The sequence below is a fragment of the Onychostruthus taczanowskii genome, unplaced genomic scaffold, assembly GCF_017590055.1.
Source record: "Onychostruthus taczanowskii isolate IOZ18803 unplaced genomic scaffold, ASM1759005v1 scaffold14, whole genome shotgun sequence".
Taxonomy (NCBI): Eukaryota; Metazoa; Chordata; class Aves; order Passeriformes; family Passeridae; genus Onychostruthus; species Onychostruthus taczanowskii.
In genome coordinates this window covers 13,551,048-13,575,464 of record NW_024498573.1, presented here as the reverse complement: position 1 = coordinate 13,575,464, position 24,417 = coordinate 13,551,048, and the positions used below count along the sequence as shown (strand labels likewise).

The window sequence follows — 24,417 nt, the reverse complement described above, 5'->3', positions numbered from 1 at the left end:
CTAAATATAAGTGTTCTGTGGAAAACTGATAAACCTATTTATCTAGTGTCACTCAAGTTAAAAAACAAAATAAATTTCCCCAGGAATCATGATTACTCATTCTTACAACTCAGCATCTGAGGAAACAGAAGCTATATTTTCACTCTTGAACGCTAATTTGATGCTGAGAAAAGTCCCTTAACCATTTGTGTGAAAAAATCCAACTGCTACCTTTCAATATTTCTGAATGACAGTCATGGCTCTGAGCAAACAAATGATGCTCACATATTGTGCCTTGCCTACAGGCATGTTGCTGTAATGGAATGATATTCTGCCTTTTTACAAGATGGTATCTCAGTTTCAATAGGGCAAACATGGCAAGGAATTTTCGGTTTCCATGGGTTCCTTGGACTTTCAGGCAAATACAATTTCACCCACTCAGTGATGATCTTCTCCCATCAGCAACATGCTACTGAAAAGCCTGAATGACTTGAACAGTCAGCAGTTCCTGAGATATTTATAACAACTTCAGAAACCACAAAAGTCATCCTTCCCACTGAATAGCTGCTCAGCTGCAAGAGAGATGCTATTTGAAGGCCCTCAATAATACTAGCAGGCTTCTTAATAAAATGAAAACTAAAAAACTACCAAAGTGTCTTCTTCCATCTCAGCCTGTAGGAAATCAAGCTTGATAAGTTCATATTTTTTTATTTCATTTACCCAGATTGCTGCATATATATTTGGGAGCCCAGAAAAATATCAAAGGACAGAAGGTGTAAATATGAATTGGTATTGCATCTAAATGCAGTCTGATATGCTCTGGGGATGAACTGTACTTGTGATGCGTTCCAGGAATCATGTTTCCTTGAGTCCAGCTTGTGTAAATCTCTCTTTCAGACCTGAGCACAGATGGACAATCACTGTGCAAGCACAGACTAATGAACAAATAGTACATACAAGCCTCAGGATCTTACACATGCTCAATATTAGAGCAGGTGCCTCCAGGAGCCAGCATGGAATACACTAGCAACTTACTCTGTAGTAACTACACCTCCTTCTGGGACTTTATTCACAAATAAAACTGCCTCTTCCTCTGACACCTGTGCTGTTCTGCTGCACAGTACTAAGCATCCAGAAACTTGTGGTTATTTTCAGGGTAAGAAATGAGTTTGTACACCACTACAGTGTAAGTGGTGCTGATGAAATGTAAGAAACCCAAATGAACACCCTGTTTTAGCACTAGGTAGTTCCAACTACTGTTTCAATCTACACATAGCTCTTTTGCCAGTTTTTTTTCCATATGGCCACTTTATGCCCATTTCTTTACACAACTAAAAGGAGAGGTACCAATAGAAGCAGTGCCTCTTCCAAAAATCAGTGGGTTTAGCACACAAACATAGAATCACAGCAATGGCACCCTCTGATGACAAAGAGAAGCACATAATGGGGGTCAATTATTTGGGCTGGGAAAAACATTTAAAGTTACTTCACATAAATCTTCACATGGGCAGGAGTCCTACTAGAAGTTGAAAAATGTAGGGAGTTAGCTTTAAGAACAATGATAACAAGCTTCCCAGAGGAGGTAACTTTAGGAAAAGACAAGTTCTTTGAGGTGCTTCCATCTCCCCAGTACCTTCACATCTTTCTTTTATGGGTTTAGCCTAATCTGATGTTCTTGAACCATGAGACAGACAAAACAAAAACTGAAAAAATGGTCCTCTACTTTTATCAGAGATAGTGTTTCCTGTTCACAGATGGTTAAGACTTCAGCATGGTCTCTGTGGTGCTACCAACAGCTTTTGAAGTGTTGAAGAACTTTGATGAGAGGTCTGCGAGCCAAAGACTGAACAGGCAAGTGGACAAACAGCTGCTCACGAGAAACCTCTCACTTGATTTGAGAGGCAGAGCTTCAGCCTTCCTGAATCACTGCCAATCATCCCCTGAGCTCCTTACAGGAAGAGTGTAGAGAAGAGAGTCAGCAATTTCAAATGCTACAGAGAGGCTGAACAAATAGATAAAAGTACTTCCCTTATCACTGCCAAGGAAGAAGAGTGTCATAGAACTTGTAAAAGCGTAAATTAAGCAGGAAGTTGTTTTTAACCTGTGTGAAATATAAGGAAATTAAAAGCGAAGAAAAAAGTTAATTTTCAGGTTGCTCCTATAGTATCTGAGAGAAGCCATTCAATTCTGCCAGGAGCTTCTGCAAAAAGTCACAAAAGAATATTTTATGGATAAAAATCACCCAAACAAAAACCCCAAACAACACCACCAACAAAATTGGCTTATTAATTAGATTTTCTCTCCTTTGACCAGAGAACGGAACAGAACTTAGGAAGCATCTTTTATAACTTACTATTTGAGAGCTAAGTGAAAAAAAGCTTTATAATAAAAAAGAGTAAAAAAATAATAATCTCTTCCAAAACTCATTAGTTATGGGATAATTCAGTTTTCAAAAAGCTTATTTATTCCAATATATATATGAAATCTTACCTATCCATTTTCCATGTGAAGGGGAATTCTACCCTACCTGAGTAGGACGTGACACTTCAACACCACATTAACAATCAATTCAAACCCATTGCCTTCGACAAGCTGACAGATCCCTTGAAAAGAACAGTGTGCAGAGTGTAAACACAAAGCACATCCCACGAAATATTTAGAAAATGTAATGACACTTAAAGAGCCACCTACATGTCACTTTACACATGTGACAGTAGGCATTCACTGCAGCACCCGGGCTGATTGGCCAGACTCAGGCTGAGCTTTATAAATGAAGTATTGACTAGAAAAAGCAGTGTGTACCTTGATGTAATTATGCAGTAATCAGTGAAGTATGCAAGTATTTGTAATTAGGGAGATTATTAATAGCGCGATACCATACATGAGGAAAGGTACCAGTCTCTGGTGTGACAAATTTAGAGGAAGCTTTGGTAAAATTTCTCATTTTGAAAGGCAAGACGAAATACATACAGAGTATGGATTCCTGTGATCTGTGCTTCAATTTACAAGAGAAAAATAAAATACTTAGGTTTTGTTTCACTTTATTAAATTTAGTTAAACACCAAGCACAGACAAACCTGCAAACCCTCCTGCAAAGGTTTTATCATTCATCAGCCACACACAATGCATTTAGCACCAAGCTGGATTGACTTTATCAGACACACATCTCTTTTATAGAAAAGAATAAAAAGGCATTATTCTAACTCAGTTATGGTTTGAACAAAGGCGCTGCTGCTTGCTTACCTGGGTGACCTATATCATCTAAGTTTTCTTTTATAAAACTAATAATTGACAAACTGAATAATGTGCTGTAATGGAGTTCTTGTTAAACAGTTTCATCATTTCTCTACTAGATAGAAAGGCTCATGATTAAATAATAATTGAAAAATCTTGTGGTTATTTTGAGAGGTTTTTTTTAAAAGCTTTCCATGTTGTGACCTTCACACAGTGATGTAGATACAGCTGCAGGCAAAAGCTCTTTCCTTAGAATTCAGGAAAAAGGAAGATCCCAGCTAACATCAGCAGTTTATGCACCCAGCTGCTGCAGTATTTTCCTGATAGCCTTAATTCACCAGCCTGTATTCCTGTTTTCCTCAGTTTCCTGGCTTAATATCGGCCTTCAATTCCTCGGTCTCAATTCCTGATTGCCTTAGTTCATTTGATTATGAGGGGGGCATTCATATTATCCAAAAAAAACCATCATGAAGAGAGGGCCTGCAAATAGGATACAGCTTCAGCAGGCTCTCGAATGGGATATGGACAAAAAGCCCAATGATGCTGTGCCAGAGCAGGGCACAGAATGTGGGACCGGAGTCACCTCAGAGGAAATTGAAAATTTTCCAGGTGCTGAAGCCCTGACTGACATGAACTGGGGAGAACAGCATGGACATTCATGGTGCAAGACCTCACCTCACTATATACAGGAGGATTTTTGGGTTTGGTTTGGGATATTTGTGGGCTTTAATGGGTTTTCTGCTTGTTTGTTTTAGCATTCCATCCATTCCTCCTGTAATCATGTGTGCTAGAAACACCTCTATCTCTGAGAGGATGAAACCCAAGATCCTATTGCACATCTCCCAGGTCAACACTGACCTGAATGGAAAATCTAATGGCTACCCGAGTGCTCAATGTCAGCTATAAGCAACTCAATATCAAGATGGCATTTGGGTTTACTCTGTTGGGCCACCAAAGCACAGCTGTCTTGACACATCTCCATCCTTAATCTCTAGAATATCATCAAGCACTCTGTTCCAGATAGTATTTATTGATATACCAGACAGTGTAGCAGTAATTCATCACATCATCCTGCCAACCTACACCTCAATCTTGCTGGGTTATATTAAAATTGCAACAAATGTTTAAGCTTTTTAATACTGTCATTTCATATTCCTGTCTTACACAAGGCTTTAAAGTTTACCAGCGCTACATATCCACTTTTTGTCCTTAACCCCATCATCTAGACTCTCTCTGCACTGAATACATAAGCCATTTACCTGGACCAAATTGAGTTTATGTGTAGTTAAGTCTTTAAAAGTCATTCCTGCTAGTCAATTCCCTCATTAGGAAACCACTTCCTATCAGAAGTGCCCTCAGGTTTTGAGAGCACATCAAAATTGGATCCACTTAAGCAACTGAGCTTTGATACTGCGCTTAATGACTTTCTAAATTTGTCATTTACAAAGTACTTTACAAGCCTTCCTGAAGAAGAGCTGAAGCCTGCCCATGCAGGAGCTCACCTCCCCAGCTCTCCTCCTTCAGGAGCCTGGGTGATGTATGACGTGTGCAATGCCATTTTCTGAGTGTATGACATTTCATTTAAATCCCATCATTTCCTTGGGACCATCTGGCCACTTTCTCAGCTAGGAACAGATCTCACAACTGTGACAGCTCTTCCTCTCTCCTCTCTCAGAGCGGTGCCTCCTGTTGTTCCCAAGCTACCTGGGTCGCTCCGGGAGAGAAACAGGCACAACATTCCCAGACAGTTCTCCCTGCAGAAATCAGCACTCCACTATGCCATATAGAGCATGTCTGCATCTTCCCTGCTGTTCCTTGTACCCAAAATATCAATATATTATCCCAAAATTATGAAGGCATACTATGTTTCCCACACACATGCAGTTGACGATGACACAGACCTGCTCCAACTGCATCACCAATATTTAAACATTCCCTTTTAACAAGGAAAGTATTTCCTGTTGGTGAAAATGAGTATTTCTTGGTGGGGAACTTTTAGCATCTCCCACTTGTTTAACCCAAACAGAATTCTGGGACCAACAACATAAAAAGCTTTTACTTTCTACTCCCTTACAACTCAGACACATTAGCATGCATATGACAAACCCAAAATAGTCTCAAGAGTAGAACCACAGTGTTGCTATAATCTTTCCTGCAAATTATGAAGTGTGAAATAGAAAGCTGAAAAAAAAATTAAAAAATGAAATATTGATAACAACATGTCAAAATTACAACAGTAAAAGTAAGAAAATAAACTCCTTGGCTGTCATCTGTCTGGTGCCTTTTTGTAAACTACCCTGATGCAATAACATCTTCTCTTTTCTATTGTAATTCCAAGTTTGCTATTCAACAACACCCCAGGAAAAACTCAGATTATACTGCTCATAAAATTGAAACAATGATAAACTGTGCGGTCACTTTAAATTAGGAGGTGGGGTTATGTTTCGATTTTAAGATTTACAGATGCATTTGAGAAGTTACTGTAGGAAATTGCCATTGAAAATGTCACACCAGGGAAAAAAAGAAAAAAAAAACCCCACCAACCTAATTTTTCATGAGATTCAATCAGAAGTACAACAAAAATACAGTTTTTAATATTTTACATTACAATTTTTCCAACTCCATTTTTTTTATTTCTGGCACTCTTTCATTTAGTAAGTGATATGCACATAAGGTATTGTCTGACACTCAACTTTTAATTACTACAATAAAAAGCACCACCAAAGCAATATGGAAAAAATAGTCACAGTTACCACCAGAATGTCTAAAAGAGCAAACACTGATGGGTATTGAACCTGGAAATATCAGTGCAACACATTATCTATCCAGTATATACAATTGAAAAAGTAAATATGTACAGTATAAATATACAGTAGAAAAAGTGCTAAGGGAACAACCATCTACGTAAAAAAAATAGTCCCAACACCATTTCTAGATTTTCTCTTTCACAACAGAAGAATAGCAGGATCTAGATTCACATCAAACTGAAAATCCTCCTTCTGGGTTCATTTTGAGCCAACGAGTACATTTCAGCACACAAACCAAGATTTGCCCTGAGTTTACACCCTACTGTTCCATCCTCCTTTCCTCTACCTAAGATTATCTTTTCTCTGTTCAGCTTTTCAGTCCCATCTGCCTTATGTCACTTGAATTTCACTGCTCTCCTAACAGCCTGTAACTGGTCATTCAACAACAGTGAAGCCAGAAAAAGAGAAAATTGCAGATCTGTTGCAAAAAGATTCTGTACATAAATGCTCCTTAAGAATGATCATTCTGTTTTCATGGATTTTTAAAACAAAAGTTACCTTATTTTCCAATGTTTTATATTTCGCGGAAGAACATAATTTTCAGTTCAACTTTAAAAAAACCCAAAAAACAGAAGAAGCCAACACTGAAAGAGTAGTTGTTTCAAGGTCACCACTTAAACATGACCACCCCCTAAGATTTAGTCTGGAAATAGAAATACTGTAGGCTTAGAAAAGAACATTGCAAGTGATAAAAAAAATACTTTTGAGAAGTTTGCCATGATGTCTCAAAATAAATAGTTACAAGATTTAATCAAAGAAAAATAAGCATAGAGGAGCAGTGCTGTATCCCCTATGGCTCACACCTTGCCACACCACAGGTGATTCTCTCTCCAAAACTGGCACATGGCATCAGACGTGATCTGTATTTCTAACTGGCCTTTTACATTTGCATAGATATATATAAAAAAAATTACTTAAATCTCACAACCCAGTACATCATGTTGAGTACCAATCTGATTTGTGTTACAAATTCAGAATTGATCTGTCTAAAGAAGAGATGGCCATATCTAGCAACAAAAACTACAAGATATAGTAAGAATTTAGAGCCTAATCAGACTTCTGAAAATATAAGTGTTTATAACATATCAGTAAGGCGTTTTGTTAGGAAGAAATTCAGTATATCAAGTAAAACATGGAACTTAATGAGCTTCCATTATTTCAATTTATCTATAAGCATTCCAAGCCTGCTAATATTTCAAGGTTCACAGCATTCTGGTTTATGATAAAATTAAATCATACAAAATCTACAAGCACAGAAAATGGTCACAAGCTTTGTGAATGGATTTGAATGGGAGCAATTTTTAGAAATTAAGCTTCCTCTGTGCTACTTGGAAATGACAAAATAGATTTATTGATACAAAAAAAAATTGCTAGGGGTATGGTTTGTTTGCTTGCTTTTTTGTTTTTAAAGTTTAAATTGTGATAGGATCTCAATATTTTTAAAAAATAGTCATCTTTTAGAGTTGAAATGCTCTTTCATAACCCTTGAGCTGTATCAGGGAGAAAGCTTTAAGAGTACTTTCAATAAATTCAGAGGTATAAGCATCATGAGTTCCCTCTAATATTGCTAGGCATAAATGGGTAAAGTCTCATGCCAAGTAATGTCTTGGTTTATGCTGGTATCCTGCAAATATGAAACCATATCAGAGTACAAATTTCTCTTGAATTATAGATTCTTGTTACTTCCTCTCAGGATGAACACCTAGCAGGTTATTGATCTGCTTCTGAAGGACACAGTGTTTATTATGTAGAAAACCACTGCTGGGCACAAGTGTGAGAAATTAATGATGGTTTTGTAAGTGTCCACACTGTGGTGCTGAACCAGTGGGGCAACTGTCAATCTATATGATAATGTATCCCAAAACTTCATAAAATCAGTGATGTGAAGAAGCATTGATTTTTGAGCTAACCAGGGTTTGTGAGAGAGTAAGGCTAAAAAGTTTACTGAAGTTAACACCTCTGTGTACACAACAGTTGCTTCATACTTGCGTGATGTTTTTTTTAAAACAACCAAACACACAGAAACTCTTCTCACAGAAACTCAAAATGAATTCCACATACTGGTTTATTACTTGCTTGCTGTTTGATCATGTTGTTCTTTCTCCTATTAATATCATTGTTAGAAACATGAAAAATGGATTCGCTGCACTGTATTTCCAATTACTGAATAATTCACTTATTATGGGGAGGAAAATGAAAAACAAGTGAACAGACTCATTCTTTTATCAGTCTGTGACAGTGTATAAAAGTGGGTTCTGAGATCATTATGTTTTCTTAGACAAAAGGTGTGACACACTGCTGCCACTGAAATGGAGACAACCACCTGCACAGAAGTGAATTCCTGCTACAGCACTGAAGGCCAATCATTCCATAATGCCAGAATTCTATTAGTCAGGTTGTTAATTTGAAAATATGCTCAGAAGCCTTAACGAAACTGTACTAAAATCAATGGATGTTGTCATATTTTCTGTGAATGGTATTATTAAAAGGAAAAATCAATTAACCAGTCACTGATTCTTTTCAAAACACAGGCTTCCTTGTACAAACCATTATTAGTAAATGCACATACCCTCCTTAGTTTTGAAGAAATGTATCCTGCTATGCCTATGGAGAGGATATATTACTTCAAGATTCAATTTAAATCAACAAAAAAAGACTGTTGTTACAAACAAAATCAATTGCACTTTGCTGAACTTCTTCCTATCAACATATAAACTGTAATTTGGCCCTGTTTGCTTTGACAAGCAGTTGCGTGTGTTTCCAGAGCCTGGCACACACACCTTGCTGAAACTAAGACAACTGTCAGTGCGTAAAGGGAGGAGCCCAAAAAAAACCACCTACAAAAATGCTCTTCTGAGAGGCACCCAACATGTATCAAACATAATTTTACCTCAAAATGCTTAGCAGAGAGCTTACGCTGCTGGAACAGTTGCTCTCAGGGTTGATGATGTTAAGGAGGTTCCTCTTCACCTCCTCAGAATGACAAGATCCAAACCCCTTTATTTCTATTTTAACAAAGATGAATTTACACTTTCATCACCCTATAGAATCGAGGACAAATTCCTGCAAATCCTTTTTTACTATTTTCCGTCTTGAGTTCTTTAAAGCTATTTGAACCCAGAAAATTCCCCAGGTAAGAACTTGAGGGTGAGCCACACCAAGGACCTGAATTTGGATGTGTGCACCTGAGAGGACAGTGCTGAACACAGGACACTCAGACTCCACTTCTCCTGCCAGGCTGTTTGGTCACAAGTGACTGGTGCTGAGCCCAAAGTCTCACTTCTGTGACTTCAAACTACACTAAACACAAGTGTTCTACACAATGCAGAGATTTGCTTTCCAAAAGCCCCCCCAGTACCAGTAATAAAGGAGCAAAAGAATTGTTTTTACAACTTCAAAACCATGGAAAAAATACCTAAAATTAAATCTGATTGTTACGAATTAGCATCATTGTTACAGCTATCAGCACATTGTGGATTATTAATATTACTTCCAGCTGTGTAGAAAAATCACATATAAAAACTATTTCTCTTTGGAAATTTCTTTCTGCTTCTCATCATTAAGTTTAATTTAAGATACTCGGAGCACAAACTTCTGTGACAGATTATGGCATGAAAAGTAAATTGTAAGATCACACATAATATCTATCATATGATGCACATATACTAGTTTCCTGATAGTGTTGCCAAAAAAACCCCCAAAACTATTGTAAATGCAAGCAACACTGACAAGGGGAGAGAATGATGAGGAGGACTCCATCTTATCAGAAGGCTAATTTATTACTTTACTATACTATATTATATTAAAGAAGACTATACTATACTACACTAAAGAATACAGAAAAGGTATTTACTTAGTGCTAAAAAGATAATAATGAAAAACTCGTGACTCTTTGCAGAGTCCCGACACAGCTTGGCCCTATTTGGCCAATGAGTCAAAACAACTCACACAAGAGTCCAATCAAGCAATCACGTGTGGGTAAACAATCCCCAAACACATTCCATGTGAGCACAACACAGGAGAAGCAAATGAGATAAGAATTGTTTTCCTTTTCTCTGAGGCCTCTCGCTGCCTTTCAGCTTCCCAGGAAGAAAACCCTGGGCTAAGGGATTATGTTCAGAGAATGTGAATGCACACAAAACACGTTAAAAACCAGCTTTAGGCAAACTGGGAAAGTGCAAACTTCACCTTTGAAAGCAGACTGGTATATTTTTAATAAGTTAGGAATAGCAGATTAGGAATATACTGAGGCAAAACCCTACCGTTCTCCTCGTCTGACTTGTTCTCGTTGTCGGAGTCGGTGAGCGTGAGAGCTGAGTTCTCCCGGCTCGACAGGCCGGAGCTCCTCCTGGATTTGATGCCTCTGCCCCAGAGCCTGATGGCATGCTCCGGGGACATCCCTCCCTCCGTGTCCGAGTCGTTGTCGGAGCCTGTGCTCAGGGAATAGCCCTGGTGCAGGATCCCTATGTCCGAGCAGTACCCGCTCCGGTGCGGAGACGGCTCGCAGATCCCCAGTTCTGCCAGGGTGAAATTTGTTCCTAGAAGGACAAGTGAAAAAATAAAAGTTAAGTCATTTAAAAAGCTAGGGGATTTATTTTCAGCTTGAACATATCAGATGTCTTTTTAATTTTGCTCAGTTCTGCTGTATACCAATGAATTACTTACAGAACTCTCTGGTGCAATGGTATAGCAAGACTTAACCTTGAAAATATTGAACGTATCTAAAATGGATGAAATATACAAAACAAAGGTAAGAAAGGTCTCTAAATTTTAGGCTACTATTTTGCCCTCAAATAATCAATCACTTAATTAACATAAGCCTTATGACAAGTGCTAATGACATGACCTGCTTTAGTGTGTATGTAACCTCATATTTGTAGGACAGAGCATGAGCTTTGAAGTCATCCATCTGATTACTCAAAAAGAGATTTTTTTTTTTTTAATGAAGGTCATTTTCACATACACAAGTCATTCTCAGAGACAGTGAAAGAAGGCAAATCTATCAGTGAGGAAACATGGAACTTTGTCACCAATTTTATATTTACATTTGGCGCAACTGGTAACAATATCTGCTAAAGAAACCAAGACAGACCTTACATTGTAACTGTTTTCTTTTTCCCCTATATTCCAGAAGAAAGAATGAATCGATACCAAAATCAGGAGGTCATTTGGTTTAAAGGCAAAACTTTCTGAGACAATGTCAAAACACGTGACCTTTAGCAGTTAATAACGACTCAGTGGACAAAATCTTATACATTTTTAAAGCACACAGAGGCCCCCAGGGTTCTCAGAAAGTCCAGAGTTGCCGCCTGATTTCTGCTTATGTACTTGTTTCCTACAGTAATGAACAGGGCAGTAAAAAAATAAAGGGAAATATTCACTGGTCTCTAAGGCTTTCAAAGATTTTGAAAAGCAAAGTAATTTGAGCTTCATTGCATTGGGTTAAAAACAAAAACCAGACTGTAGTTGCTGGCAATATAACTGCTAATTATTTAACTAACTCCTTAATTCACAGGGAAACCAGATCTGTGGTCTGTGTTTCTAAAACAGTAGTTTTATTTAGCCCAAAATCTGTTTCTATTTTTTCCTCTTCCTCTGCATATTTGTCAGGATGAAGCTAAACAATGGAAGTTCATACACTAAATGAAACACACAAATGTACTCTATTAATAAAGAAGGTAACAAGATTTTTAAGTATTAGAACTTCTTTCTCAGATTAGCCATGAAAGCTCATAGAGTTTTAAATCCATCTGGTTCCCCTTTCTGTATCAGCTCTCTCCAGTCTCATATCTAACTACCAAAGCACATTTTGGATAAGGGGTGTGTGCACACGTGTAAAATGTAAAACTTGGGCCCAATTTAAATTTATTCCTGAAGCTCATCAGTTAAAGGAAGGGGATGGATTTCTTCTGGAAGCCTGACCTATGTCCTCAGCCAGCAATGACCAGGCTTGGGTGTGGCTCTGTCACCCTGAGGTCCAACAGCCCCACGATGACACCGTGGCCACAGCCAGGGGAAGAATCCTCACCAGACAATGCTTCTCAAGGAATGCAACATTTAGTGGCAAAAGAATATAGGAAGTCTGACATTTAAAAAGCCAGCTCCAAATTAACCCAAATCCTTCTAGTTAGGAGCATATTTTATCTGCCTTCTAGTATTTAATGTAGTAATCAGAAATTTAGTGGTTTAGACCAAGGAACTCAAAAGTCCTAAAACTGAGCTGTTCAAGTGCACTTCATTCTGGAGATTTTTTGCTTGTGGTTGTCTTTTTGCCTTTTTTTTTTAATAAATGAAGGGTTCTAGCATGACAGATAAAGTACTGTTAAGGAAAATGTAAACTTTAATAATGTGCAATTGCAGTAGAAGACATTTAACAAAAACAATTTGATTGATTAGAGTTTTGCTTCAGCCATATTAGCAAACTAAGGTTGGACTTATTAATAAAAAGGTCAAAATCAAACCAAAATGAATAAAAAAAAATTGACTCGACTGAATCATAGTAGCCCACCTCAGGTAGAGTAATGTTGACATTAGATACATGTTAAAATTACTAAACTCATAATGAAAATGAAGTTTTTCAAATTTTCTTGTTTGCTGGTGGCATGTCTACAAATACACACAAATTATGAACATATTAGCTTAATTGAGCTGTTGTACATACACAGTAAAGCATTTGATGATATTCTGTGTATTTTAACAGCCCTTACAAGCACAGATGATTTCACTTTGATTACCACCCTGTTCTTACTTTTTCTGAGGAAAGTGGTATAGGCACTGAAATACACTATTCACAAAACTCATTCACCCATTTGAGTTTTATTATGTGGGAACTTGGCATTTTCCAGTAACTGACAAAATTTTTAAAAATTGAGAAGTGGATCATATCAAGAGCACAAATGGAATCAGCCCCTGAACCTCTAGGAAATGATTTTCTATGCTGCTTCTCAGAAATCCCTTTATAGTCTTATGACCTGATGGTAGACATGAAATATTCTAGAAATTTCCCCATCCAGTAAAGACATGTTCTTTTCTGGTAGATTTTAAATTAGTTTTATATACTAACTGTTGGCATTTGCTTCTGCAAAATATTATTTGAGACTACTCTGTAAGGCGGCATATAATGGCAGAATAACTTGTCCTTGGATAATAATTTTTTAACATCTACATACATACATATATAAAGGAGGGTTTCAGATATGTATTTTACATCCAAAAATAGAAAAATGTATCTCTATGATTCCTGATACTTTCATAGCCCTTAATTGACTAAAATCTGAGGAAAGGAAGATGGAAATACTAGTTATATTCTCTAGACCTTTTCTTATTCTGGACCATGTTCTCCTACATGCCTTGTTTTCCTAAAATAAAACTGCCCACAAGTCTTGAATGACATATGAACTGCTTCCACTAACATATTCTTCTCTCATTTACTCAGCCATTACTGCACATTAAGGTACTAATGCCATCACTAGACCACCAGTAGACCTTGTATATTCACCCTTGTATATTCACATAGAGGATAAATAAAATCTGGATGCACAGAAATAATTTGTCCAGTAATTCACAGAATAAGCCGAGTTGGAAGGGAATCAGAGTCCAGCTCCTGGCCTTGCACAGGACAGCCCAACCTTCACACCCTGTGCCTGGGAGCATTGTCCAAACACCTCCTGAACTGTGCCAGGCTGGTGCTGTGACCTCTTCCCTGGGGACCCTATTCCTGTGCCCAACCTTCCCCTGGCTGAGGAATCTTTCTAATATCCAACCTAAACCTCCTGAAACAACTTCAGACCATTCCCTCGGGTCCTGCCATGGCTCACCATAGAGAAGAGATTAGTGTCTGCCCCTCCTCTTCCCCTCACAAGAAAGGAGACTTTCTGTACCTTGCTGTATACGGAACAAGGTCTCTCCTCATTCTCCTCTTCTCCAAGAGACCAAGTGCCCTCAGGAGCTCCTCACACGGCTCCCCCTCAAAGCCCTTCCCCACCCTGGCTACCCCGCTTTGGGCACCCTACTATTACTTTGCAGATGAAGTATAGTCTCATAAAAGATAAAAAAATACCTAAATCATTCCATATCCACTATATCCACTCAGCCTGCCAGAATACTCCATGTATTTTATATATATATATAAAATGGTATATCATACTGCTGATGACAAAGCTCATCAAGAACAACCCAGCCCTCCTTGCCCCAGTGCCAACACAAAGCACAGCACTCACGAACTGCAGAGAGGAAAGGCAGGCACAGCCTGGCCTGGGCTAAAGGCTTAGTGTTTCCTTCAAGGAGTATCATCCTTACAGCTCTATTGCTAGTGGGAGCCCAGGTATAGCAAGACCTGGTAGGGGACAAGCAGGGCAGCAGTGCCACTGCTTGCCATGCCGTGGCCAGTCCGAGTGCTCCGCTGTGTGCCCACAGACAGAACGCGGGGCCACAAGCCAGACTGCACTGCCAGCACGAGCAGGCAGGCCAGGGTGGCTTCTTACAGTTGAGACAGCACCCCCTAACCGGGGGCTTGCAGGGAGCTGAGAGGAACTGAACTGCCCCTCCCTGGAATGCCACTTGCAAAGCAGGACTGAAATGTGCAGGCAGAATCCATTCTTGCACACTGAAAGCTTTTTTTCACATTCTTGTAGCATCTATTACTTTGCTGGTGAAAATAAGAGAAAAGAGATAGATAACGTCGGATCCTTATTGGTGGAAAAGAAACTTCTTTGCCTTGAAGAACACAGCACCAAAAATAGAAAGTCACAAGGTTTTTGCTTTTTCACATGAAACAGAGCTTAGCGTCTCCATCCTCAGTCCCTTCAGCCCCTCCTGCAGAAACCACTAGATGGTTTTCATTAAAGGAAGGCAGTTAAACCCAGCTGCTCCCTTAAGGTGTACATAATCCCTCATACAAAAACAGATCAGCAGTATTCTAGTTTAGCAGTGTAATATAATGTTATGTACTTGATCATCATTGCCCATAATCTACACGCTGTGAATAGTCTCTCAATAGAATAGATGTTTTCCTTTAAATGAGGACATTACTTCTATTATCTCTTTAGTGCACTTCCTTGTACAGAAATTTACTGTTTCAGTTATTTAGGATATAAACACTTACTAACAGTGTGTTGAATTCAATGATGTACTACTGTATTCATTATCCCTGCTAAGTCTAGAAAGCATCACCATTTAAGCAAAGGTTATGTTCACCTAACCCCTAGGCAAAGGTCTCATTTGGCTGATCACAAACTGCATGAATTGCCCCTCTGAAGATTAATCTAATCCAGCTGTGATAGCTACAAGATGCCTCAAAGGAAGATCTCTGAAACCAGTAATGCACAGATAAGATAAATTTGCCTTCAACACGACATCAAGTTCAAGATTGGGCTAAGTCTAAAATCAAAAGAATAAATATAATTCACAGTCTTTGCTACTACAATCTGTTACAGAAAGTAAGAATAACAAAAATATATTGATTTAAGACATTCCATCCTTTCTCAAGTTTTTGTTATATTCACAGCTATAATGATTCTGCTGGCAGAAGTTCCACAATTTAGGTCTAATCTCTGGAAGAGGTCTCTCTTTTTAAAAAACCTCTGATGCACATTTAATTTTGCTCAATTCTTTACAAATTCAGTCTGCTCTGGTCCCTTTTGCAGCAAACTGACTAGAAGCAGCAAACGGAAATGTTTGTGCACGTTGGAATGTGTGGTTTGAATGTAAAGTTCACTTCCTAGTTCCTCCTATCAATGACCAGAATTCTTTGACAGTCTTTTATAAACTGCCTTGCTCCTTTCTGACTCTGATGCCCATGCTGGGCTGCTCTTGGCTGGGATAGAGTTGATTTTATTCTCTGCAGCTGGTATGGGGCTGTGAGGGTCCAGCTATTGCTGAGCAGTTCTTACACAGGGTCAGGGTGTAAAAACTCTCTTTTCCTCTCTATCCCACCAGCTGTATTTCTGGCACCAGCTTATGGAGATGAACCTGATTTCGATGATATTCTGGCTTAGGGAAAACTATACATTTATGGCTTTTTCCTCAAGTGCTCATGTTGATTAAAGACAAAATCAGATTTGAGAAGACAAGAGGATGGAGCTAGGTAGCAAACATGACAATTTATTATCTACGCCACACAGCCCACATTGAAATGCAACCCTTCAGGCTAACACTTTACTTTCTTAGCCAATCCTTCCAACTTTTCCAAGCTCTAAGGAATGGTAAAAGAAACACAGCTTCATTTGTTGTAAAGGGATGTGTTATTCCTACTATTCCTGTCCATTCTCAAACCTGAGGGAGACAGATGCATGCAATTCTGTAAGCAATTGCTCTGCTCTCCTCTGTGCTTCACCCTTCTGTGCTCTCCCTGGGTGCACTTCTCCTCCTTCTCCTTGCTGATTAAGTGCCAGCAGAAAGAAAATTCCAGGCTGAGCCTCCCCTATTATTCTCTGTCAGGCAGCAGAAGGCTGGGAAAGCTCTGCTCAGAGCTGACCTCGAGGTGTGCCCAGGAGGGCCAGCAGCACCTCCTGGGCACTCCTGAGAGCTCCCAGCACTTCTGCACTCAGACTCCAGGAAATCTGTCAGATGTCAGCAGAGATGCACAGACAGAGAGGGGAAAGATTCCCAGACTTGAAATTTCCCATTCAAAGCATGGAGATACCTTGGTTTAACCAACACAAGTCACTGTAGGCAACACGAAGGATTTTCTCCAGCATCCATCTTAGAACCTGCCCCTGTCCAGTCTCCAAACAAGCCAACCCCAAGAGACTAAAATTCAGTTCCTGTTACTTCTTCCTTTAGAAGCAGCAGAGAAAGAACAGAAAGTGAAGCCTCATGGCAAATCATGAAGTTCTTGTAAACTCCCCAGCTCTGGTCCAAACACCATCAAAGTAATAGTGGGTTTTGGAGGTGGTGGTTGGGATTGTTTGTTTTTTTGGGTTTTTTAATAGAAATTTATGAAAAAGAGTGCATATATTTTCTATTCCCAGCCCTGAAATGGATCAAACTATGGAATAATTTTGTTAAATGCCTAATTTTTTTTAAGAGATAGTGAATTTCTAAATAAAATCCATCACAGAAATGCAAGAAAATATTAGGAATTTCTGTGTACTTAAAAGTGATAGCTAGCATAAAGAATGCTGAAATAACTATTTTCCATTTGTTTTTTTTATGTTAACCCATCTGCTCAACCTGATACTATCTCCTGTCACAGAAGCATAACGTTTTCCTATGAAGGAATAACAACTACAGATCCATGGACAATGCAAACTTGGAAGAGTAGTCAGTTTCAAAGACAATATAAGGAAAGAATGAAATGAAATCCCAAGAGATAAGAGCTACTGTTTAGTATCTGTATTGACTATGCATGCTTGCAATGCACACTTAAGCTCATTTGGCACAAAGCAGTGCAATAATTAAACCATGGTCCCCCAGAATTTAAAGTCAGTTTTCACCAATAAAAAGAAATGTCATTTTTGTTCCAGTCTAGCTCAGAAGATTTAGGTCTGCTGTTGTTGAAGTATTTTCAGTTGTGTAAGAAAAGGACAGCGAGTTCTCCTTGATTTCCAGTTGACTCTCTCTCTCTATATATATATATACACAAATACAAAGTACTTTTTTGATAAAATCACAGTATGGCTGTTTATCTTCACTGATACACTAATCTGAGTTCAATTATTAAGAAAAAGTGCTACAAAAATCTGCAGTAAACAACCAGCAGATAAATAGCTGTTGATACTTTGCTGAATTAATGTAAAGCCTTTTCCTTATTTTTATACTCTTAAAACAAGATTTTAAAAGTGACAAAAGATAAAGCACTGTTCATGACTTGATAAATAAACTGTGCTCTCAAGAAACAGCAGAAGTCAATGGTAATAAGCTTTCATACTTCCATGACTGTTTAATTGGGAATTCTCAAAAAACCTGAATCAGCTGTCAACACAGACAAAACCTTAATTATTTCTCTCTACCTTGCTTCACAAGCTGAGAACACGGCTACTCTATATTTTATGAAGGTCCCCAGGCACATATAAAGATTTCTGAGCACTAGCAGCTGTCAGCTCTTTAGTCAGAAGGTGCTTCTTCACTGTAAATACCATGTCACTTAGAAATAACAGTAATGTAAATTGTAACCTGTACAATAGAATAAAAAGTTTAAACCATTACTCGGCTGAGAACTTGTGGTTATATTCTGAATTATGTTGCTCCTAACATGCTTCAGAAATGACAGAGATACCAGCCTTTAACTCTGCACTTCTAATCCTACTAGGAGCACCATCAGTAGACCAATATGAATGACTTTGAGGACTGAGAAAATAATTCACCTAAAATGAAGAGGTTCCCCAATAAATCAAACATTTTGAGCTGAGAGGCACATCAATTTAAAAAGTAACATAAAAAAATCCACATAAACTTCATGCCAAACTTGGAGAATAATGAAATTAAAATTACTTGAGCACTATAATTTTGGAGTAAAGGATAAATACCTTATAATCAGGAATCAAAAGAAACAGAAAGTTTACCTCCAAACAACCACATCTTCTTTTATTCACCAATTGTCTTCATTATATGAGATCAGGAAACATCTGTATTTATTTGACTGAATTATAAACTGCTTTCAGCTTTTCACTTTTAATCCTAGCTAAATAATTAGTTATTTTCATCAGCCAGTCAGTTGTGGTATTATGAATGAATCAGTTGGCACCAATCCAGATGATGACTGGTCCTGAACTTTGCTATAGACAAAATACAAACCCTTAATACAGGATTTCTTTCATTCTACCGATGAGTACTGTTTGCACCCTACACATACAATCCCAAGCATACAAACACAGGGATCTGCCTTGCTGGCACACCCAGAGCTTGCAACAGCACTGCAGAGCCACCAGCTCCACCGCCGGAGCTCACTTGTCGTGCCAGGCATCTGAGGACCCGTGGAGGAAGAAATATCATCTCCTCCCATGCACATCTTTTCCTTCCCTACCTTGTGGTGTTTTCCAGGCAGTCACAACATGCTGCTGTTTGATTTTGTTTTCCTGGTCCCTGTGTGCCCACGCTGAACACCGAGGTTTCAGCCTGTGGCACTCAGCAGTGCTGGCAGCCACGGGCTGTTCCAAGGTTCTCTTCCCACCTCAGCACCCCAATTCCCCTTGGTTAATGAAAACTGCTTCTCTATTTCATCTACACTTCTCTGTGTATCAGTGGTTTAGAATTTCAGTAGCAGTGTTTTAATTTAGACTACTTTTCCCTTCTTCAATGAACAGAGAAGATTTATGTTATGTGCCAATAACCAGGTTATAGATTCTGTTTATTCAAACTTTCTGCTGTTTGAAACTACATTTTGTTCCATAAAACTCCATTGGAACAATAGGGCCAGTTGTTGCACTTCTGTTGTCCTTTCCCTCTCACTTTTGTCTCAGATGTGAAGGACTGCCAGCACTGACTTTATTGGTTAATAATAGAGGGACATGCAAGTGTGCCAAAGAGTGAGTCAAGCTCCTACCATCACTCTGCGTTAACGGGTGGCAGTATATATTCAGTATTCCCTGAAGAGGAATTATCAAGATATCTCAATTAGAACAACAATTCTGTCAAATAATCTTTTATGTATGGGAAAATATTGACCCTGATTTTCACAAACTGACTTTAAAAAGAATGATCTTCCTCTACTAGATCGAATATTCTACACAAGAAGCAGTTGTAATTAAAAAAATACTGCACTTGTATGTCAGTTAGTTCTGCATTAAAAATTTTTCAGCCTAACCCCAAAATCTTTGTGAGGCATTATTTTTAAGAGATAATACAGCAAATACTACAAAATCAGACCAAAATTTCGTTGATTTGAACGAGAGTTACTGTGCAGGCTGTGTTATCTGACTATTTTTAACACACACGTCATCTCAATTCCTAAGTGCCTTTACTTGCTTCATAAGTGCCTTGCAGATCAGGTGAAATGATAAATTCACATCTCACTGATAAAGGTCAAGTACGCCTAGACATCATACGATTACATTATTATTTTTTTATTTATCATCATCATCATTATTATTTTTGAGTTTGCAGACTCCAATTATAGAACTCTTCGGATTTAGCAAGAGAGAGATTAGATTGGATTATTCATTAATCCTCCCACTAGTTCACACTTTTCAGCCTACCAACATTTTGCAAAGAAGCATTTTAGGCTAGTTCACATAATTCCCTTTTGCTTATATGGGAGCCACAAGCAGCTCTGAACCTTAAATCTCTGAAAGGGAGCATGGAGTGTGCAAGGACAGCACCAGAGAACAGGGATGGGAAAAAACCCTCTCCTCTCTGCTGCTTACAGGACGCTTTGGATGAGAGCTTGTCCATTCTGCTGCCAGACTCTTCACCCATGATGTGAATACTGACAGCAGCACTGCCTGGTACTGTTGGATGTCCCTTGCCTGTGGCCTTGCAGTCACTGCCTTATCAGAAAAAATTCTGTTCTTAATTACCGGTGTGATAGGGCACATGAGCAAAGCTGGCCCGTGGCCTCAGGTGGCTTAAGCCACCATGACAGGCTCTGGATGTTCAGATTTATCCATCACTTTCAGACTGATGAACTCTGATTTGGCTGAGCATGCCAGCACCTCTATTTAAATTTCAGATTTGTGGTTCTCAAAGGCATTGCTTGCTCTATTTTCTTATTTGTTATCTCTTGAAAGACTTCAGAACAGAGAACAGGCATACATGTCACAAAACTACCCTTGGATTTAAGTTCTACAACTTACTTTTGTTATGGGAACTGAACACAGAAAAAGTTTTATAGGGCTTTGGGGTCTTTTTTTTGCATAGCTTTTGTTTTGTTTTGTTTTTTGGGTTTTTTTTTCATTTTAAACTGGAAATTTGGTGAACAACATGCATGGATATAGAATCAAGGAGAGAACAGTTTAATCCTTGAACAGGAAAGCCTGAGGAGAAAACCCTCCATCCAAAAGAGTGAACAAATCCAAAAGTTTCTAAGGATTTCTGACCTGGAAAGTCACAAAAGAAATCTATAGCTAAAGTAATCAGAAGTGTACAGTTGAGATGTGCTGTGGTCCTCTAAATTATTTTAGGGATAACTTTAAGAAGTCTAAAGCAGGAACCCACAAACCAAGTTATTCAAATTCAAATATGTTCTCTGTAAGGGGAGAAGATAACTTTAGTTTAAAGCATTTTTAGCAAAAATCAAGCACCGAACTAGTGATATTCCTTTTAATCCTTCTTAATATTACTTATATGTAAGAACACATTTGAAAATGATTTTGGAAGTGAAGTTGCTTTCCAGTTGAATGCAGGCTAACATGCACAGACAGCACGGCTCCCCCAGGTAAACACGGCCCTGCCCACGTGCACCAGAAGGGCTGGGGCTTTGCAGGCTGGGCTGCACTGGCTGTGCTCCACCTCGCACGGTTCCTGCACCAGCCACAATTAGCAAAGCCTGACCTGAGAGCACTGGTAGCAGAAAATTTGCGAACAGGAAACTGGAACAAGCACCACAAGGCATATGGGCTCTTCTAACTAACCCACTGGAGCTAAAGGAAAATGAGAAAAACATTGCCATTTGGTTTCCATTTTACCTAAAATTAAGGAGTTTAATTTTTGACCTATTTAACAATACTCGCCTCTTCAGAGTCCCACTGCCGGCACAGCACACAGCAAGTGGGTAATACTGCTCAAAATTTGTTTCCATTGCGGACTAATGCCACCGCTTTTTTTAAAATCAGCTTTTAACATTCCTGTTATCAGGAAATGCCCTTTTTAGAGGGGAAAAAGCAACCTACACCAGCCTGCTCCTATGAATGCCTCAAGCATTCAAAATTAGCAGTGAGAATCCTGTGGATACCACATACTCTCATCTTAAGAGCAGATGTGGCACTGTATAGTTTTGGTATTAAGTACTGCCAAGGTTCCTTTCAAGCAAAGAACTATTTATCTACTTAACACATAACCAACTTTTGTAAGTTTCATATATTACATTTATTTCAAAATGCTTGGCATTATTAATCCTTTTTATATTGTTAATATAAAGATTCTGCTTCAAAACCCCAGAAGTTTATTTTTTTCCTCTCTTTTTTGCATTGCATGCACTGATGAACTAGCCTGCTCAGCAAGCATTTAACAGATTAGACACTTGAACATGGTTTCAGGCAATGCTCTCTCATGTTTCTGCGTATTGCCTGATAAACACTTCAAAGTAAACCGCTCATAAATATGAAATGAAAAGCCAAGAAGTCGTTATGCACAGCTTTGAGATACAAATCTCTTTATTCCCCTCTGAAGTGGAATTTGATTGACATAATGAGTCATAGATCCTGTCCAGGGACACACTGCCTTATCCCCTTTTCCTCAGGAGACAGGGAGTCTTTAAAGAAATCCACTTCAGAACTTTCTGACAGACAGCTCCAGGAAAGTTGAATACTACACAAATGTATTATTTTGTATTAATACCTACCTTAACAACTGTGACATGTGTCAAAGATTGACTCCAAAGCCCCAACATCTAACCCTGTTACAGGAGGCCAAATCCGAGATGTCCGTTCTGTCTCATTACCACGGACACAGGGCCACAAAGGAGAGCTCCCAGAGCCACAGGGCTGTGCTGAGCCAGGCTCTGTCCTGTGCTCAGCCCCAGGGCCCCTCTGTGAGCCTGGGCAGCAGCAGCTCCATCCCCAGCAGGCAGGAGCAGCTGGCTCCTGGTGGAGCTTCATGAGGAACAGCCGAGCCCATGAGCCGCTCCACCTCAGAGCGTGGCACTTTCCTTTTCCTTTTCCCCTTCCTCTTCCCCTTCCCTTGGGACTGGCCCCAGGAGCTGCAGCAGAACTGCACCCTGCACTGCTGGCACAGCCCCTCCCACCCTGGGGCTGGAGCAGAGGGGGCTGCCAGGGATGCTCCCACCCGAGGAGCCACACATTGCTGTGACCCTCATTAGAAGGCAGATTTATCAGGTACAGACCCCCACAGTCATTTCCTACAGTTCACAGGTCCGTGCTGTGAAGGAAATTAAGACTTTCATGTGAGAAGGAGCAGTTAAAACCATCTAGCCTGAAAAACCTCTGAAATGCTAATTTGGATATTGCTGGTAATAAATGATACCCATATGAAAATGACAAAAACTATGTAATTGTTGGTCATTGCTATTCCACAAAATGTCTATTCCAATAAAAGTCAAGCTTTAAGCCACCACAGTGAAACTGCTGATCAGTAGTGCCATAAACAAAATTATAGTGCAATAAATTGCTACCCTACAATGTTATATTCACAACCTGCATTTGTAGTATTTGTGGAGGTTTTTAGAAGGAATCCAGAAAATATCTGCCTAAATTAAGATGCAACTTCTGGCACTTGATTTGCTAGCCATGCTGTATACATTAAATTATCCATCGTTACTGGCTTTCATTAGTCTCTACTCCCTATGAAATAATCATACACAAAGTACACAAGATCCACAACTCACAACTTGGCTTTCTTTTGTTAGTGGTAGTGCTATTATTGGTGTTATACATGAGTCATTCACATGATTTATACAATAATACATACATCATTAAGATTTAAAAGGCAACAGTAAAAAATTAGCTTAATTTGTGGTGTTCAAAATGCACTCAATTTTTTTTTTTTTATTTTGCCAATAAAAATGAAAGGCTAATATCTACAAAAAGCACACAGTAAAACAATCAAATGGAGAGAATAATAACTATTAAAATGGCTGAATTCATATTACATGTAAATAATGAAACATTAATGTCTAATTTTGCAGAAAAAGGCTGAAAGGGAGATTTAGAAGCTTAAGATGATGAAAAAATCACAATGTGGTATTGCCCTCCACCTACAAAGAACATCTCTGTCTCTTCTCAGTCAATGAGATTACTCAGACATTGTTATTTGCTCTGAAATGTTTCTTGATACAAACTTTTACTGTTGTTATTTATTATTTGCAAATCACAAACACGTTTGGACCCTGCTATATTGTGAGCACTCTTCCTTAGACATCTTAATGGCCTGCCCTGGCTTCTCTAACCACTGGTAAGCAGTAAAGATTTACATCAAAATACAACAACATGAATTGCAACAAATATCGAGCAAAATGGGCAAGTGCTTGGGAAAGTCCAGAACTAAAGCAAAGCTTATGACTCTAAGCAGGCATTCTACCATTTTGCAATTTTTGATTATAGATTGCCCTATGTAAATTACAATTTTTTTTTCCCAAATTGCAACTTTTTGTAACTATTTTGAATATTTGTGAAGAATCATTACCATACACAGAACTAGGGAATTATGGCCAAGTACCTTGGCACATATCTGAAAAAACTGTCACACCCAAGTATTAATTTTAACACATGTATTATTCCAGTGTTGATGGATTGCCAAATGAAAGGCAAATAAGGCATCCAAAATATTCTAAATTACTCAGTCT

The 24,417-nt window shown here is 38.7% G+C and overlaps 1 protein-coding gene across 3 annotated transcripts in view; it reads right to left on the bottom strand.

The window, feature by feature from the left end:
- The window catches only part of TENM2 (teneurin transmembrane protein 2), a 483,546-nt gene that overhangs the window by 437,009 nt on the left and 22,120 nt on the right, over positions 1-24,417 (bottom strand). For all 3 annotated transcript variants that reach the window (XM_041397945.1, XM_041397946.1, XM_041397947.1), the window contains exon 2: positions 10,283-10,558. In XM_041397945.1, the coding sequence (XP_041253879.1) occupies positions 10,283-10,558 (276 nt within the window). The remainder of the gene's footprint in view (positions 1-10,282; positions 10,559-24,417) is intronic.